This window comes from Glandiceps talaboti, chromosome 7, assembly GCF_964340395.1.
Source record: "Glandiceps talaboti chromosome 7, keGlaTala1.1, whole genome shotgun sequence".
NCBI lineage: Eukaryota > Metazoa > Hemichordata > Enteropneusta > Spengelidae > Glandiceps > Glandiceps talaboti.
The window spans coordinates 7473688-7493525 of NC_135555.1; the positions used below are offsets into that span (position 1 = coordinate 7473688).

A 19838-nucleotide genomic window follows, 5' to 3' on the forward strand; every position below is an offset into this window, starting at 1 on the left:
CTCGACAGTCTTGACAGTCTAGAAAATGAACCTGAATTTAGTGACTATTATCAACCTTCTGATGATATGAAGTTATATCAATACATTTATTTAGCTGGTGGTGGAATATTATTAGTTTATTTAATAAAAAAATATAATATAATATAATATAATAAACTAATAAACTAATAAACTAATAAACTAACTATACAATGGAATGTCAATTATGTAAACGACTTTGTTGTGATTTAATGAACAAAAAAATAAATGAAGTAAACAAAAAACACTGGTATAACATCATACATTGTAACATATGTAAAAAAATCAATATACCTCATGATGCTATTTGTAAAAACATTTGCGGTAAGATCTATGGAAGGTTTCACTGTTTTGACTGTTGTAATTCATTAAATAAACCTTTAGATGAATCTTTAGATGAAAACTTTGAACATGACCAAAGAAGTCAAAATAAACAAAAAAGTAGAAACATCTATAACCCTAAAAACCATATTAAAAACGTTTTTAAAAAATATAAACTAAATTATTATCTTTTAAGAACTGTTACTATAATATTTTTATCAATTGATGAAGTTTATATAAATCCAACACTATATCGATCACTCAACTTTAGCGTAATTATAAAAGCAATTCTATTATATTTAGGAGAATATCAGGAAGCTGCACTAATACCAGAGTTGAAAATGGAAGCATTTTCGCAGAATCAAATTTTTAAACGATTTTGGGATAAATGGAATGTAGAATATCCAGAGATAATGAGATTTAGTTGGTGGCATTTACGATGGCGTCAAATCTTTTTAAAACTGAAGTTAAATAAACCAAAAAAATAATATTTAATCAGGTGAGAGAATGATCAATAAATAATAAAAAATATGATATAACTATTATTTAATTATTGTTTAACTGTTATTTAACATTTTTTTCCATTAATTTTTGTTTTACTACATTAAAATCCATTAGAGTATAATTAAAATATGAATTATTTGGATTTATCGTAGATTTTTTTAATCCACGTGAAACAACTATTAATGGGAGTTCTTTTGTATTTGTAAGAATCTCATCTATCATTCTGCTAGGAGCGTAAGTACAATAAAGTTCTTTAAGAGTTATTGGATTATTAAGCCAAATCAATAATCCAGGACCGTAATGAGAATTGAATTTCTTAACTCGAGTAATCAAAAATGGTTTTTCTATTGGAACTTCTCTCCATTTGATTGTAGGAATTTCTTGGATATTTCTTTTTTCATTTAAAATATCTAATAATAAATCCTCATCATTCTCTGAAGGATTAGCTATAGCAGGATCAAGCAGAGAACTAAGTGGACTTGATTCGATTGTGTCGTCTTCAAAAGTGATTGGTTTTTGACTTTGTTTGTTTGACATTTTGAATTTATGGTACACTTGTATGTATATACATATATATTATTATCTGTTTAATTGAACATCCTGACCTTGGTAGTGAGGCCACTAAGCGTTTAATTTACATATAATAACTATAACAAATTTAGTCATTTTTTAGCCAATTTTTATGTATAAGATTTATTTTGCCTTTTAATAGGTTATATAGATATATTAATAAATTAATTAATATAAGAATAAGACTTTATTTGGTTATATAATAGATTAAAAAGGGACTGCGCCAAAATTGTCCTTTTCTATACTACTTAAATCGTAAGTTGACAACCCTAATGAAATGGATTCGTATGTCATCGGACGACATATCACGAGGCAGCAATAAAAACATGGTGACATTTAGGTAATTAATCGATATTATTGGTATAATTCAAGAAAGTCAGTCGTGTGTGGCGATCTCATCACAATTATCGGCTATCAAATTGTGAGAAAGTAATACCATTGTTCGTATTTTATAATTTCCCTAGAGAACACCCCTAATCTTGTAATTAGCGGGGTTCAGTCAATCATTAACTGAAATGTACATCTCCAGAATGTGGCGGGGGGGGGGATACCATATAATTGTACATACAAAAACTATGTATGCTCGGGGGGGGGGGGGCAAAAATGTTAGGGTTCATTGGGAGCTATGAATTTATTTGAGGGTGCGAGAGGGGCTGCAAATGGCTGCAAAAAATTTTGACCAAACTTTTTTCTCCTCACACTTCTGACCTTTAAGGCTGTTAAAAAGACCGCAAAGTAATTGTTTGCATGTAAACACGACTAAAGGATGTTTCTTTCTTTCATTTTTTATCCAATAGTCATCGATGATCATCGATCGTCGAATAACGTGACCCTGTCCGAAAATTGTGACAGTAAATACTTATTTTATGTTTCTTTCTTTCATTTTTTATCCAATAGTCATTGATGATCATCGATCGTCGAATAACGTGACCCTGTCCGAAAATTGTGACAGTAAATACTTATAGCCGGAAAATAGTTTTGCGACAACTTTTCATAAGACCAATTTTTGAAACTCGAAATGTAGCACATGTACATTATGAATACTTCTCTGCAGTCGATGCAAAGTCTTTTGATGTTGAGTACATAGATGAAGAGAAAATAAAAATGCAATCATTCTACTTTTAGCAGTGGCCATTTTAGTTCATTTTCATCTCAATAGTAGTAAGTGTTATGTTAACATTTGATGTATCTTGTTTGTATGGACACTTAAAGCAGAGCCTCGGACCGTCGTATATTTCAACTACATACGTCTCACTAATCTGGTGATGTCTGGTCCTTCTTTATCCAATTTATAAAAGTTAACATACCTTCTAAAACCTAGAGCTTTCCTGTCTCCGATAAACCTTACACCCGTGACACCAGCTGTCTGAGTAAATGCCACCATAATATCCTTCCAGGATAATTTCTCGGTTTCACCACTTTCATCATTTTGTGACTCATCGTGGCTTAGTTCAGATGGACCCACTTTCTCCTCTTGTAATTCTTGTAATTGTGAAGGTCCAGTGAATGGAACTACCTTTGTCTTAAAATCGTAGGTACTCATTCTGTTGACTGTGTTCAACTGCTCTTGAACAGTAACCCACTGGGATAGTGATAGTAAACGTTACAAATGAGTTATTTGAAAGAATTGCGTCGGACCTATATACTAGTACTTCAAAGGAAATCACGTGACGAGGTGAATTTCTATATTTATATAAATAAAGTACTTGCATGGGTGGTCATATGTTATGTTAAATTTAATAACCTCAGTTACCACATGACGAATGTAATAATAATAATAATAGTGAACACAGTCATATTGCCTGGCCATGAGGGCTATAGCACCCGTTTATTACACCCGAGGGACTGTGAGTTACCAGAATCACATGCTATTTCCCAAGGCCTTCGCGGTTCTGGTAAGTCACAGTCCCTTGGGTGTAATAAACGGGTGCTATAGCCCGAATATAGGCCAGGCAATATGTGTTTTATAATATACCTCATGCTGTGAACTCGCGGTGGTAGACGACATCCACAGAAGCTGCCATTTTGACCTACTGTGAACGCGCGGTGGTCACGTGACCATGTAAAAGTTGATGGAACTATTTCCCTAGGGAAAGTCATTCTATTTTCCTATCACGTGACTGATTCTAGCGAATCATGGCACAGCATTACCACTAAGTATATTATAATGATTACTATTACGTGTATTCGTGTGTTTACGCCTCGAACCATAAGAATCAGACGAAAAATTATTGGGGATGAGAAATGCAGTTTTTGAGAAAATGATGACACATACATACATACATACATACATACATACATACATACATACATACATACATACACACATTCATTCATTCATTCATTTAAAAAAAACCAAGCAAATGAGTTTTACTTAAGAAGATTTATTACTATCAAGGTAATACTTATAGAAGAGCAGTGACTGTTCTCATTTATGGTCAGAAAAATAATGTAACAGTTCAAGTAGTGTATTCATAGAACATTATCATAATTCTGTAGGCTTGCTTTTCCAAATATCTGCATAGCTCTGGTTACAAGTTAACAAATATGTTACAGATAAATGCAAAGTCTACATTTCAGTAGTGCAGTACTATGGAGCAATATAGGCAACACTTCATACTGTCAAATTGTACCATACATACCAAAGAACATCAAAGAAAATCGTCCCGGTATGTCTCACCACGTTTCTATAAACTGGCCTACATATGTGATGGTCTATACAATTGGCCATCATGTAAAATACAATTGGCCATCATGTAAAATGTGAAACAGGGAACACTATTTACATCATTTTTGTTCAGCCCAATATTTTCTTTGTTCAGCCAAGGGAAATAAGAGTGACATAAGGGGCCTTGTCAGTTCGAGTGAAAAGACATGTGACAAAACCCTTAGGTCACAGTATTTTCAGGCGGAAAGAAGAAAAATATGAATGAATGACTTATGAAAAATTGGAAAGAGTAATGGTAACTTTGAACGTTTTGAATCATATTTCAAGCATCACAGAGTAAATAACTTAATGTCATAAACTGTTCTGACAAACAACGACAAGTGTAAAAATCCTAAAGTTTTGTTCAAATATGTTCAACTTGGCTTGCAGGTGGTATAAAGTCCTTTTATGCAGCATAAGTAAAACATACAGCTCAATTCATCACATAGTATTATTGATTTCATTTTACAAGCTACCCCTTCAAATTAATAATGCAATATGTCAGTTCAAGACATTAATTCTCACCATGCCAACATTTGAAATTACTGACTTGGAAATTTTGGACTGGAACAAACCATTTGGAGTTTCTGATTGACTGCACATTTGCCTTTGAACTGATGTTTTCCAATCAAATTCTGTGGTATATATCTACTCTGTTGCTTTGAATTGGAAATGTCATTAATGTTTTTGTTATTATATTGAACACTGACATAAATTCTGCTCAACATGTATATTTGAATCATGTGCCTTCACACTTACTGGTATGTCACTGCAAAAGAAAATAAGATAAAATTTCAAGCTGGTTAAAAAACGTAACTATGATTAATATAAAATAACAAGTCTTTTATATTCAAAGACATAGCCCCCAAACACAAATGTGCTGTTAATTTGGTGTAAAATTAGCTGGCAATATAAGTGCATAACACAATATACAGCAATGTCTATATCATAACATGAAGTTATTTGACTTCATTTGAGGTAAAAAAAAATGACCACAAGGTGAACATGGTACAAGCCACTGACATAGGAGCCAATGACTTGATAACTTTCATCTCAAAATATTTTAGCCACTTCAAATGATGTCTCTGAGAAAAAAAAATGTCATCTTTAATTAGCAAATTACTGTTTGCCCCTTAAGATCAATGGTCAAGGTGAAAGATAAATTTCTAAAAAGCTGTAAATTAGTGTGAACTTGACTGATTGACCTTACATAGGTACAAAGGTGCAGCCATACAAAGAGAGGTCTGTATGAAAAAACCTCGGAAATAATAGCGAAATTTACAATATAACTTTGAAGAAGACCTTCAAAGAAATCTTTCATCTGAAGATATGGGTGTAGACATGAGTCTCCATTCAAGAGTCTCAACTTCTTCTTCTACAGTTGAAATGTTAATTGTTGTTAATTTAACATTTCCACCATTTGACCAAAATGGTCAAGGTCATGACATCACACCAGTTCCCTCTACTGTGTGGTATCTGTTAAAGGTTTGGCTGGAAACTGACTCGTGGGTGGCTGAGCCAGGGACCGGAGTGTACGTCCACAAACGAACGGACAAAGGTCATTCCCACAGCCCCTTCAGGCTGTGTTCGTTGGTTCTAAAAAAATCATACACTTTCTGAAACATCTATCCAAAGAATACATTTATTATGAATCTCATCATTTTAAACCGAATCATACATTTGCCATTTTATAATGAAAGTAAAAGAATTCTACCACTTTGACAGGTGTATATCAGCATTCTTGCAACCAAAAATCTTTGCTAACAATGTAGTTAATCCTACACTTTTGCCTATGAAAATGTAACATATTTTATTATCTTTACTTGTAAATGTACTGAATGGTAGACATATATGGTATTTTATACAGTTAAGCTTTGTGAGTTTACACGCAACTCTGTTTAATGGCATAAGCCAAAATAATTTGCAATGCATTTACAATATTGCCTAGGTAGGTATGTTTGTAGTCATCTAGTACCAACATTGCTATAAAATTCTTACAAAATGTATTTTAATCGAAGCAGGTCAATCTTGTCTATCTAGTACCTTGCTGTTTATTCCTACAATGTAAGCCTAACTGATTGTATATCCTGAGTCATAAGAAACAAAATATCTTCTAAATTCGTATATCTGTAAAAAAAAAAAATGAATTTTCTAAAAACCGTTTGCCAAAAATAAAAAAACAATTTACAAAAAATGGATCAAATCAACTTTCCACCAAATATCCGACTAATCTTCCTGGAAGCTGTTACAGATGTAAATTGAGTCTTTTTTGACAAAAATCATACTTTAAAATACAATTCAATTATGTTTGGTGAGATGGTCTTGCATGATCTGAACATGAGCCAATCTAAACAAGTATATGTATATCCATAACAAAAGACATGAAACTAGATCAAGTTAATTTTCAACTTCAAGTTACTTAACCACATAGATATAGAGATGAACTGGCACATTACAAAATAGATACTAAACTTTGTCGTACCTATAGCACTACTGAACCTAGAGTTCAGTAGGGCTAAAATGTGAAAATAAAATTTCCAGTTCTGCTGGTACTATTTTCAAGGTAAACAATCTATTTCAGAACTACTACTTCAAGGTGCATTACATGTAATATTCCCATTTTTTCCCTATGTAGATATGTATATAGAGGGATGAAAGTCATAATGCAGTTTGTTTCTTTTCGAAATTTGCAGCAATATTTAATATGTTACCATCAATTTAGTAAAAAAAAAGCCAAGAATGCAAATTGAACACTAAATTAGGCAACATTTTACTTAAGTCAAGTGATTGGTCCTTCTTCAATAAAAAATTGGTTTTATTGCCTTTGGTCAAATTGAAGGTGCCTAAGGAATATGCAACTTTCTGTTTTTCACATACTTTCTGTGAAATCATGAGGAGAAAAGACAAAAGCAGTCATTGTTCATCGAACTTTCAAAATAATATACTTGTTCATAACATCATTTAGTTTACCTTAGTGTGTCCAGTAACTAATGTCTTCCATATTATCACTTAATATCGAAGCAAGATTTGCAATCTATAGTTTTCTGCCTACATTAATGACATATTACTAACAAAACAAAATAAAATCATGAAATAAACAAAGAAGTGCACTTGAGAGAGCAATTCATTAGTTCTATGACAGTGAACATTTGACAAAAATGTAACACATGATGTAACAAACAGTTATATGATAACAAGATTTCCTTTTATAGAAAATTAAAATGAAAGGCACTCCTGCTCTGAAATGAAATTATTGTAACTTACAGTTGGGTAGTCAGCCTCTTACAGACTAACACAGCCTAACTGTCAAATTGAAATGTCACTTATACAAATAACAGCTTCTCGAGCTTGAGTTTCAAATGTAGCTGTTGTACATACTATTCCTTGTAAGTTAGTTTCCTGTTAAAGATTACTTGGTGTCCATAATCCCAGTTTTGAACAACTGGAAATCCTGATAAATGGGTCAAATATCAGTAATTCTATATATAATCTACAGACATTTCTTCGAAGGAAATTACTTATGACCTAAGGGGCCTTGTCACTCTGAGTTGAAGATGAGATATGACAAAACCCTATAGGTTATGAGTATTTTCTGGCTGAATCATACCTGCACAAGTGTTCTTTATGGAAAAATCAAGAAAGGTAATCATAACTGAACATTTTTACTCATATTTCAAACACTGCAGAACAAATGATACACATGCATGTTAATTGCCATGATGTAGGGTGACCAGGAAATATTAAATCCCATACTTTTTGTTTGAAAGCACTCAACTTGGCTTGTGTGTGCTATGGTGCACATTATCAATGGATTGATGTTAAAGTAAACCATTGGATATCAACAATTCTACATTGTTCATCATATACATGACTTCTTATTGTAATCTTTACAATGAACAAGGTTTTTTTTGGCCTTTAATAAAATGTTATGCACCTCAGGACACTACCAAGCAAAGAATAGTATACAAAGCGACATCAAAAATTCCCATTTCATTTATTCAGCTACTCACAAGCAATAGATACTCTGTCATTTCCAAGGCAGTTATAGGAGCTATGAAGTAATGAAAAAAAGCCTCTAAATCTACTAGTCTTGTAATCAGAAGGCTGCAAAACAAAAGCCAAAGGAAGAGAGTACTTATGGCGTTTCAATTGCACCTTTGGTGCAAAGAGACCCTCATTTACTTGTAATATGTAAAAGAAAGCCTGAAGGTCTAGTGGTTAGACTACTCATCTACATGTGCACTGCTGTACTTAATCACAGAGACCATCACAAAATGGTATCCAAAAAGAACACAGTGAAAACTATATAGTCCTATAGATCAAATAAGCACTTCCTGGGAATCATATACATTTTTTTGTCTGAGAACAAATATTAGGTTCCTTTATTCAAACCACAGTTCAAGTCAAGGTCTTACAGAATCATTTATGCTATAAAGGTTAACACTTCAACTTCTTGAAAGATTACAACTCCTTTGACAAACCTCAAACAGCTGCATTTTGACTTTGACTTCAAAGTTCAGTGGTTATCCCCAATGTATGCACTTTTTGTTTGTTGACAAACGACTGTGTGTAAAATTGCAATCGCCGTGTAAACTCTTACCTATCCCAAGTTCTGACTGCCATGTTAAATTTGGGTTAGTTGCATGATGCCAGATTCTCTCCTTACTCATGTAAAATTCTACTCAAAAACAAATTATTGATTGAGCACCTCGACAGTTACTGGCTGGGTTTTCATAGCGTGGGACCCCTAGGCATACATGCAGTATTCAGACAATTGCCGTGCCTATTAAAGTTGATGGTAAGTCAAAGTGAATGCCAGCTAACATAATACAGACATGCAGAGCCATAACTCAACTGTATTTGGACATACACAAAACTTCTGCATGGGCATATACAAAGTCCCCCCCCCCCCCCCCCATCCCGAAAGCAATCGACATCATTGTACAAATTTTAGTTAAAAAATTACTTCCCATGGCAACAACAGAAACACTGACATGGAAATTTTGAAATCTGTAAAACCTTAGAGTTATGGTCCTCCATACAAAGGATGTCTGTTTGGCACAAAGAAATAAACAACATGTTGCATAAAAAAAAAAAACCTAAAATAATAAACCTAGACTGATGCACAGTACATACATCAAACTTAAAATACATGACAATTCATCAACATTTTCAGGGTATCTAAGGTTTCTAATTCTAAAACTATTTGTCTTTGCATTCACCTTCACAACTACCCCCTCCTGTATATAAAAATGTTTCCTATCTTATCTACAAAAAGGCATAAAACTTTTCAAACTATTATGTATTCAAATATCCCTCGTAACAAGAAAGACAGCATGTTATTTTGTTTTAAATGTTATCTTTTTAAGTTGAAAAGTTTTGTTGAAATTTACACTACAACTCCCTGGTACTTCTTGCATTGCATTAATTTTGTTGTGTATGTTTTTCACTGCTTGACTGAAGTGGAATGCCACTCCTGGAAATAAGGTATTTTCATAAACTTTAGGTTCTGGCGAGTCATTTCATGATGTCACATTACATACTGGTAATTTTCACTCAGTTACCAAAAAACACCACATTGAAAATGTTTGCCTCTTGCTCTTTCAGTGGAACATCATTACTTCATGGGCCTTAGCATACATGAAAATTCATGACATGAACACTGAATATTCATGACATGAACACTGAATATTCATGACTATTTATCTGAATGAAATAAAGCATAGACTGGCAACATCTGTAGGGTCTATGATAACGTAAGATCCAAAGTTTATGAAAATGCCTTTATTTCCTTTGGGGATGTTGGCATACATGAAAATTCATGACATGAACACTGAATATTCATGACATGAACACTGAATATTCATGACTATTTATCTGAATGAAATAAAGCATAGACTGGCAACATCTGTAGGGTCTATGATAACGTAAGATCCAAAGTTTATGAAAATGCCTTTATTTCCTTTGGGGATGTTCCCCTCTAAAACCATTAATTTCAAAACCAAGAATACAACAAAGCAACACAGCCATTATTCTTGTGTATACAAAAACATGTAAACAAATGAAATTGTTCTCCTTAACGTAAGCATCTATGAAATCTCACACCAAACTTCAACGAAATTAACGTTACCTTTTTCTAATAATTTTCATTATCTTTCTGCTTGATAACAGCTGTAAACATTCAAATTGGAATGAAATTTATTTTATGGTACACAATAAATCAATGGGGCTTTTCAAACATAACTTGCTACCAAATTTAACCCTTCCTTGAAAAATCATTATAAAATATAATTGTTTATGTGACCTCATTGAAACAAGAAGAGATAACAGCATAATACAATGATATATATCTGCAAGATATATACAGAAATTGAAGCTACAACAATTCAAAACTCACAATCATGAGTACATCTTATTAGCATATCATAAAATATTTACACAAAAACATAACCTTCTCCTTCTAAATCAAGTTCAGAACTTCCTTCATCTTCAGATTTATTTTCCATAATTGAAGATTCCAGTGACTTTGCTGCTTCAGTGGTTTTACTCTCAATCTTTCCATCTTTACCCTGGGTTTCTTCCTCCTTAGTAAGGTCTTTCTTTGAATCCTCACCAGTTATTGAACCTTTGTTGTCTTTCTTTTCTTCATCCACAATCTTCTTATCTGTTCCTACATCAGCCCTTACGTTAGTTTGCTCATTTGGTTCCTTGTCTTCTTTCAAACCTTCAATTATCACTATGTTTTCATAACCACCTCTTGCTGTAACTTTTGCTGCACCAAGTGACTTGGATCTTTCTGGCGTGTCATTATCTGACGGATTTATGAAAAAGAAAAGGCATGTCTTTTTTAACAAGGCTTCATAAAAGATATAGACTTATACTTCTACATCACCTAGTCTATGATATATATATAAAAAATGGCATGACGATATGAAGATTATGAAGGAAATCATGTCTAAGTCAATTTGCACACTCTTGAAACAGAAATTTCAACCTACATAGCTTGGTGTGTTTTCACTTGATTCAAAACTTTATGAATTATAGTTTCTAAGATATTGTATATATTATATGATACTTTACAACAAAGGTTAGTCTATCAATTTACATGAATGATATAAAATGGCAAAATCTCTATACTACACAAGTCAACATGTATGATTTACAAGGAAAAGCATAATTTTGACATTTGACCTCGAACAGTAAGGTCACCATCAATTTACTAATTTTAAATGGTACCAAGACAGTGTGGGTGTAGACACTTGAATCAAATTTCTATGCATTAAAGTTGGCAATATTGAACACAGGTTTTAGTACCAAATTGGTTCCTATTTGGCTAAATTCAATGCAATCACAAAAAAAGCTAAGTAAAGTACATATGCTATTGACAGGATGTCATTTTTGTTAAGAGTATGTACACACACATGTACTCACAAACAGACAGACAGAAACACACGTACAAACACACACACACACACACACACACACACACACACACACACACACACACACACACACACACACACACACACACACACGTGTACACACACATGGTGCTTAAGCAGATTGTGTGCCCATTTAAACATCTAATAATCATAAAAATGTCATTCCACATTATTACCTTGGTCAACTTTATCATTTGTCATTTTTGAAAATGACTTAGATCTATTTGTTCCTTCAGCAGCAGACCCTTCCTTAGAACTTTTCTCCTCAGGTGCCTTTGGATAATCCCCTATGTTGATTAATTTGGCTCTTGCCTTCACAGAAATCCTTTGTTGAGTTGTTCTATCTATACCTTCATTTTGCCGTTTACTACTTGATCTCAGACGAGGGGACTTTGGGCTCAGTGGTGGTGATTCTATAATACAAAGAGTCAAGTTCACTTAGACATTTGATATATTGGATTACGTAGAAGTAGTTTAATGGAAAATCTTTATACATATCACATTCATTTAATACCAGCATTTATAGGCCGACACAAGTCTTCATCAAAGACAATTAAAAGTTTCTAAATTATTGTGCTACGATTGCTCCATGCAATTTTCTTTTTATGCATACATACACACATACACACATACACACAGTCACTTATTTTCACATATTTCTAGTAATCCATTCTGGGTTGGAACTACGTGAAAGGGCTATGTTGCACACTCATATCACATGTCATCACTGTGGAACTGTTAAGGTTTTCCCAGGCAGTTCACAGTCTATCCCAGAGTCACTAAGACGCAGCACAAAACTTCACATCTCAATCTACAAAAGATACACAGACAGACAGACAGTTGGATAGATGGACAGAACCCATCATAAAAGCTCCCTTGTAGCCCCAAAGCACTGCCTAAAGCGTGGCTAAAAAGTGGCCATTATGAGTACCACAGATGCCTTTAAATTCAGCGATTAAATTCAGTAGTATAAAGCATGTTTTGTATTGATTATCAACTATAATATTTGTGTGAATTCAGTTGCATACCTGGTTTTTTGGCGGTAATGGCTGGTTTCTTAAGTGAGGCTGGTTTGGGTTTAGGTTTGATTGGTGGTGGTGGTTTTGTTCTGGATTTCCTGCTACTTGGAGGTGACGGTGTATCTGGTCTTGGTGAGGTATGTGGCATGATTTGATGTTGTTTTTGTTGTTGTTGTTGTTGTTGTTGATGTTGTATTTGTTCACTACCTTTTGTTTGCACTATACTTGGTTTGCCATCATCTCCTATTGTCGGTGGCTCACTGGGCTTGGGTGGTATGGTCTCAGCTTTACTGTCAGTTTCAGCTTTCACTGTCACCTTTGTGGCTGTTGATGTTGGTTTGTTTTCTGTCACCTCAGGATCTGTTATTGGTTGATTTTTTAGTTCTGGCGCCGCTGTTTGCTCTTGTGGCAGTTTTGGTGGATGTGGAACCATATCTGATGATTGGTGCTCACTTACTTCTGTTGGAATTGGCCTCATAACATGAGACTGTTTGTCAATGTTAGATTCATGTGTTGTATGTGACTCCTTATCTTGGTCACTTTTTTGTACTTGTACTGATGATATCAGATCCTTTGGTATAGAAGATGAATCTTTGTCCACAAGACTACTTATCTTATCAGGATCTGTACTTGATGTAACATCTGTAGGTGTTTGTTCAGATATCTTGGCAGATCTTGATGTGGGTTTAGGTGAAATATTTCCCTTGACAGTCACATCCATGTCAGTGGTTTCTTTCATAGATGGTGGTTCTTGTTCAGTTACTCTTGAAGATTTCGGCTTGGGTTTTGGTGAAATATTTCCCTTCACAGGAACCTCTATGTTGGTGGTTTCTTTCATAGATGGTACCACAGGTGGTGGTTGATCAGTTGTGCGTGAAGATCTTTGTCTGGGTTTGGGTGATATATTTCCCTTGACAGTCACATCCGTGTCACTGGTTTCTTTCATAGATGGTACCATTGGTGGTGGTTGTTCAGGTACTCTTGATTTTGGCTTGGGTTTTGGTGAAATATTTCCCTTTACAGGAACCTCTGTGTCAGTGATTTCTTTTTTAGGTGGCACCGTTGATGCTGGTTGATCAAGTGTACGTAAAGATCTTGGCTTAGGTTTGGGTGATATATTTCCCTTTACAGTCACATCCGTGTCAGTGCTTTCTTTTGTAAATGGTACCATTGGTGGTGGTTGTTCAGTTGTGCGTGAAGATCTTTGCTTGGGTTTGGGAGAAACATTTCCCTTTGTAGTCAGCTCTGTATCAGTGGTTACTTTTGTAGATGGTGGCCGTTCAACTCTGGAAGATCTAGGCCTGGGTTTAGGTGAAATGTCTCCCTTTGTAGTTACATCTGAGAGAGTAGCATCTTTAGTTGATGGTGCACTGGATGGGTGATCTTCGACTAAATTTGAAGGTTGTGTTTTGGTCAGGGAGGATGTGCTTTCAACTGCTTTAGCTTCCTGCTTTGATTTCTCTGAAGGAATCCTTGATTCAGGCTCATTCTTTGATGAAAAGTCTTCACTTTCTCTCTTATTTTCATCTGCTTTCTATTTTTAAAAATGGGAAAAAAAGGAATACTTATTTTAGTCTCTAAAAAAAATAACCGTTGGTCAAGTACATGTAGCACAAGTGAATGTACATAATAGATTGTATTTTAATAGACTTCTAAACAATGACCTAAGTTTGCAGTCTTTGACCAAAAATAACATTTCTATATCTGAATTACACATGTTAGAGTTGACCACATCATCTTGCATTGATTTATCATCTATTACAGTAATATCCTCAGAAATATCTTGCAAATATGCATGCACATCCATATGTGCATGTGTGCGTGCAGAGAGACAGACAGACAGACAGACAGACAGACAGACAGACAGACAGACAGACAGACAGACAGACAGACAGACAGACAGACACACACACACACACACACACACACACACACACACACACACACACCTTCAGTCACACAAAAAACAACAACACTAACCTGCTTGTTTGATAACTTTTGGTCTTGTTTCTGTTTCATTTCTGAAAAGATATCACCTCCTTTGCCAGGGGTCATTCCAGGCATAGCAAATCCACCAAACATTGGCACACCAATGGGTTTTTTGGGGACAATAATAGCTGGTTCTTCTTCTTTCTCACTCTCTTCTCCAACCACTTGTAAGTCGTGTTCAGGTGTGTTTGGTCTATTGATTGGGACTTTGGGTACCTCAGTTTCTGCATTTCTGGTAGCACTTTCCACCTCTTGCTGGGTATCCTCTCCTAAAGAATAATATAAAGACTCAATCTGTAATGTGTTTTTGTTAGGGCAACAATCCCAAAATCACACCAAGTTTAATATTTAAGTCAAAGTCCCAAAAAATGTCCATGCCTGATAATGAGTTTAGCTACACTTGAATTTGTTATAATCCCCTGATATTGCATGTACTGTATATATTTTTTACAAACTGCTGCATACTGGCCAATTAGATTAACTTTTGAAATGGTGTGGTTTAAATGAGATCCTTGTAGTAGTAGTAGCCTTTCTGCAAAGTTGCAAAACATTAGTTAAACATGTCAAGGAAATAGTTATGTATGGATAGCCAGTCAAGTACAAAGAAAGAAATAAGACATTTGTCATGAAATCAAAGCATTGCATGGTCACAGAGAGGATTCTACCTAGTAATTACAGTAACAAGTGTCGTTTTAAATATTTTAGGGAAATTCCCTCCTTTTGTTCACCTTACACCTCTAATAGTACACTTGAATTAAGTCACGCATGCGTAAACAATGTGCGACTTCCAATCCCTTAAGTAGACCAGAGGCCTCAGGTTGAATGCTCCAAGTATTTTGAGGCAGTACAAAGTTTTAATTTATTTGTTACACTTGTAAGTATTAATTAACATCAATACATAAAATACATTTTATATTTGAAAGAATAACACTGGAAGTTTTGATTTTACAGGTAAGATTGAATCTATAATATTTAGCACATACATAGTTTACTAATGAAAATAACAGCTTTACTATGCTTTGATGAATACCTTATTTTATACAGGGAAGTGAAACCTTACATTGGTAAATACAAATTGCATTGTAACAGTACAATGTTGTCGGAAATCTAGTTGTTTGCTATGATGTCTGTGCTCAAATACAGTATCCATAGTAACTGTACTGTAAACCGATCAATCACTAATAAACAATGACTGCGTTGACATTTCGATTTACACGGGTCAGATTGCATGTCGTATATCATGGTGCAATTGTATTCATACCAATTGTGTACTGCAGATCATAGACCCTGAAGTGAACATAGGGTCTGTGTGTGCATGTGCATTAATCACTAATTACAATGGACCATGTCAGTGTAGGGGTCAAAGTGCATGTCACAGCATGACAGAGGGAATAAAAACTATGCTTTCTAAACAATGCCCTCTGGTGGCAAAAGACATTTTCAAAATGTACATCGATGACTTCTACAGTAGAGGATATGTTATACCCAGACTTAGAGCTAGACAAAAGTTAAATGAGCTTTTCCAATTGAGGGCTCTCTTCAGTATTGTCAATAATATTGAATAAGAATTATTTGCGTAGAAATTTGACAGTGTCCCCTAGACACATGGTAACAGTTTTTATAATTAAAGATCGAACCAATACTTTTTGCATCCTGTGCTATATTTGCAATATAAATGTTTTACATTTATTTCTACATCCACGCCTACCTGGTTCTTGGTCTTGAGGTTTTACTTCTTCGTAAATACTCAGATCTTCCTGTGATTTCTGTTTCTCTTTTGCCTTCTCTTTTTCATTTTCTGCAACACTGTTTCTTGATTTCTTACTTGATGGAGACTTTTCTCTAGAACTCAGAAAAGTTGGCCTTTTTATATTCGAGAAAATCCCCTTTTTACTAGAATCAAAATACCGGAGAAAATAGCAAGTCAGAACGAATGTGTACTGGACACATACAGACATGTAGGACACACTTGACAGATAAAATATATTTATCTTAAAGACCGTGGATTCAATCCCAGTTTTAGGGATTTGTTATCAGTGACGTCACAAGGACTAAATTGGATTACTGTTTTGTTCAGGACCAGTTTTCACAATGACATTACCCCAAAACTGTTTGCAAGCCTAAAGCCAATATTTTAAACTAAATCCAAATGGGCCTTTAACAGACATTATGCTATGACACAGGTTAATGCATTAATTTTAACTGACATTACATGAAAACAGAGAGTTATCAAGTGCTGTGATAATAGGGCAAAAAACGGAGGATTGACATGCATGGTGCAAGAGTACTTTGCTTGTACACATTAACCTTTATTTCAAAAGTTAAATGAGTTAAAACAAGGATACAATGATATGCAGTCTTTTCTAAAGTTTCACACAAGAGAGAACAGCTCACACAATCTCACTTCACAAGTGTATAAAACATTAAGTAAATGATTTCTGTGAAAGTGTACATAAATCTACTTTCAAATTTGGAGTGGAAATGCAGGAATTATCATCTTTATGTAAAACTTTTTAAGTACTAGTATTATGGGTGAAAATGAAACTAAAACTCACAAAGTCTATAAAAAGTAATGTACATATGTTAAACAGTACATAACTCTGCAGTTTAAAATTGTCATGCACGAAAATATTTATTTCCATTTTGTCATAACTTTAAAGCGTGGTTCATTGAGTAAGTCGAAATCAATTCACTATAACATCACTTTTGACGATATATAATTCCCTAGTATTAAAGTTCATATCTGCAACAATGTCACTTCCTTTATGAGTAACAATACAATCAAAACCATGAGAGCTAGAAACAAGAGAATGTCTGCTTGATAAAATTCCTACTTACATTGCTACATTTTATCATATGGTTCACCGTTGTCTTGGTAACATTGTTGAATCTTAAAGTGGCCATATGGATGATGAGGATTGGATATTTATTTCGGATTTTTAATTTATAAAACAATTTTATCATGGCATCCTACTTGAAAAATCTATGTGAAACAACATTGGCAAAGTCTGCATTTGTAACTCAATACATTGCAAAAAGCCGTGTAAAAGGTTTGATATTGTACGTACAATAACAAAGATTTTACACAATTGGTAATCTTTTGCAATGAATTGAGTTACAAACAAGGACTTGGCATATGTTGTTTCACATTGATTTTTTCAAGTAGGAGGCCATGATAAAATTGTTTTATAATTTAAAATCCAAAAGAAAATCCTTATCCATATGGCCACTTCAATGTCTGGCAATTTTTGAATATTTTTGACTCATATTTTGAACACAGCAGAAACAGTAACGTAGACACGTGTTGTCATGACATAGATGTGCGTCGTCGTGATATAGAATGACCAGAGTATATATTCCATATTTTCTGTTCAACTTGACTCGTGTACAACAATCATTTATATGACAAACCCTTCAGACTGACCATAGAAAGGCAGAAGGAGGGTTCATGTAATTTGACTAATCCAGGGTCTCCATTTCACTTATTTGTTCATTTTTCACCTTGAAGTTAAATGTTTAAAGATTGGAAGTTCCCTATTGACTACCATTGTAGCGACAACAATGCCCTGTTGGGTGCCTTGTTGTGTTTGCTAGTTTTAAAGATGACAACAAGGCCCACACTTTGAATTGATGATTCTGTGACGGAATTACACTCGGTTTCCCATTCTTAACAGTGCAATTACCGAGATACATTCACCCTAACAGAAAGCAGAAGTCATGTGAAATTTGTATCCTATTTTCCAGACTTTCTGGGGTGGTAGCCATTAAGTGAGAGAGCCCACCCCCCCACCCCACCCTCAACCTCCACCCCATGATGAGAGTCTGGGTAACAAAGACTAAGTTAAGTTCTATGTTGGAGGCAGCCATGGTGGAAAATCAGTAGACATGGATAGTATAATCAAAGGAAAGGAACGCTAAAATAAGTCATTTTATTGCTGGATAATGGCAGATTGTAACTGTTTGGTGACATACTAACATACATGTTGCTTCAACTTCAAGAGGAACAATTAACAATAAATGAAATTGAGACCTCTTAATAGTCAAGATGGGGTTCAGATGAAGGATTAGGGTTTGTGTTAGAGTTAGGGTTACAACAAGTGAATGACTACTTTGCCACAAGCTCACAGGTGACTGTTAGGATTACGGTTAGGATTACGGTTAGGATTACGGTTAGTTTGGCACATTTGTGGTGGATTCCTTACACACCATACACCCAGAATTCTAAGAAGTTACTTTCAAAAGATATGATAGAACAGAAGATTCAAATGAAGTGTACAATTATTAGAAAAATATACAACATTGACATATTTCACAATAAACACATTAAAAAAACACAACAATTACAAGAATTTCATGAGAATTACCAAAGAAAGATTGGATACAAAAGTTACACATTAAAAAAGAACCCATAAAGGGAAAGGATATCTTGTGAATTCACTATGTTTTAATAAAATCTTGGATGTTGTACGAGATAAAATGCATTGGTTTCAGGCACTTTCACTATTAGTACGGAGTTAGCATTGATTTGAACTTAGGCAGAAATAATGTACAGGCCTTGATATGAAATGTCCATTACAGTATTTTTCACCAAACCGAGTCAAAGCTATTAAATGAACTATCAAGATCAATGAGCCTGATCACAAGGTTTCATGTTGAGATAGACACCATAAAGATAACACACAAACATCACTTACACAGTGTGGGCTCTGTATTTAGTTAATTATATAATTTATAAACAGTAACTATTACACAAGGTATAATCTGTTGAAGTTTAAACAAAATCCATGATCGGCAGCCAGTGAAAGTTGGTAGAATCTTTTAAAGTAGTAGGCATGCTGTTACTGTTTATATCATTAACTATTAAAATACAGAGCACACACGGTGTAAGTGATGTCTGTGTGTTATCTTTATGGTGTCTATCTCAACATGAAACCTAGTGATCAGCCTCACTGATCTTGATAGTTCATTTAATACCTGTGACTTGGTTTGGGGGAAATCAGTTACATTAAAGGCATTTTTCACATTTCAAATTTATCATTATCATAATAGAAACAGACAACAACACACTTAAAGCAATTTGCCAAGCAATGTCCGTACATCAGTTTCCACCTACTGGTAAGTTCAAATCGATATTACCTCCATACTGATGAGTGAAAGTGAATGAAAACAATGCATTTTATTTCATTCCACATCCAACTTTTTATCAGACATAGTAAATTAAATTAAATGATAACAATACCATCAGTTACATCTGAAAATTTTACTGAT

General features: G+C 34.3%; 1 protein-coding gene across 4 annotated transcripts in view; it reads right to left on the bottom strand.

Moving 5' to 3' along the window:
• Window positions 1-9039: 9039 nt before the first annotated feature.
• Window positions 9040-19838, bottom strand: part of LOC144438163 (uncharacterized) — a 46288-nt gene continuing 35489 nt past the window's right edge. For all 4 annotated transcript variants that reach the window (XM_078127195.1, XM_078127197.1, XM_078127194.1 and 1 more), the window contains exons 29-33: window positions 16279-16463; window positions 14562-14839; window positions 12591-14115; window positions 11739-11975; window positions 9040-10931 (exon numbers count right to left, since the gene is read on the bottom strand). In XM_078127195.1, coding sequence (XP_077983321.1) covers window positions 10555-10931; window positions 11739-11975; window positions 12591-14115; window positions 14562-14839; window positions 16279-16463 — 2602 coding nt within the window. In that variant the 3' untranslated portion in view covers window positions 9040-10554. The remainder of the gene's footprint in view (window positions 10932-11738; window positions 11976-12590; window positions 14116-14561; window positions 14840-16278; window positions 16464-19838) is intronic.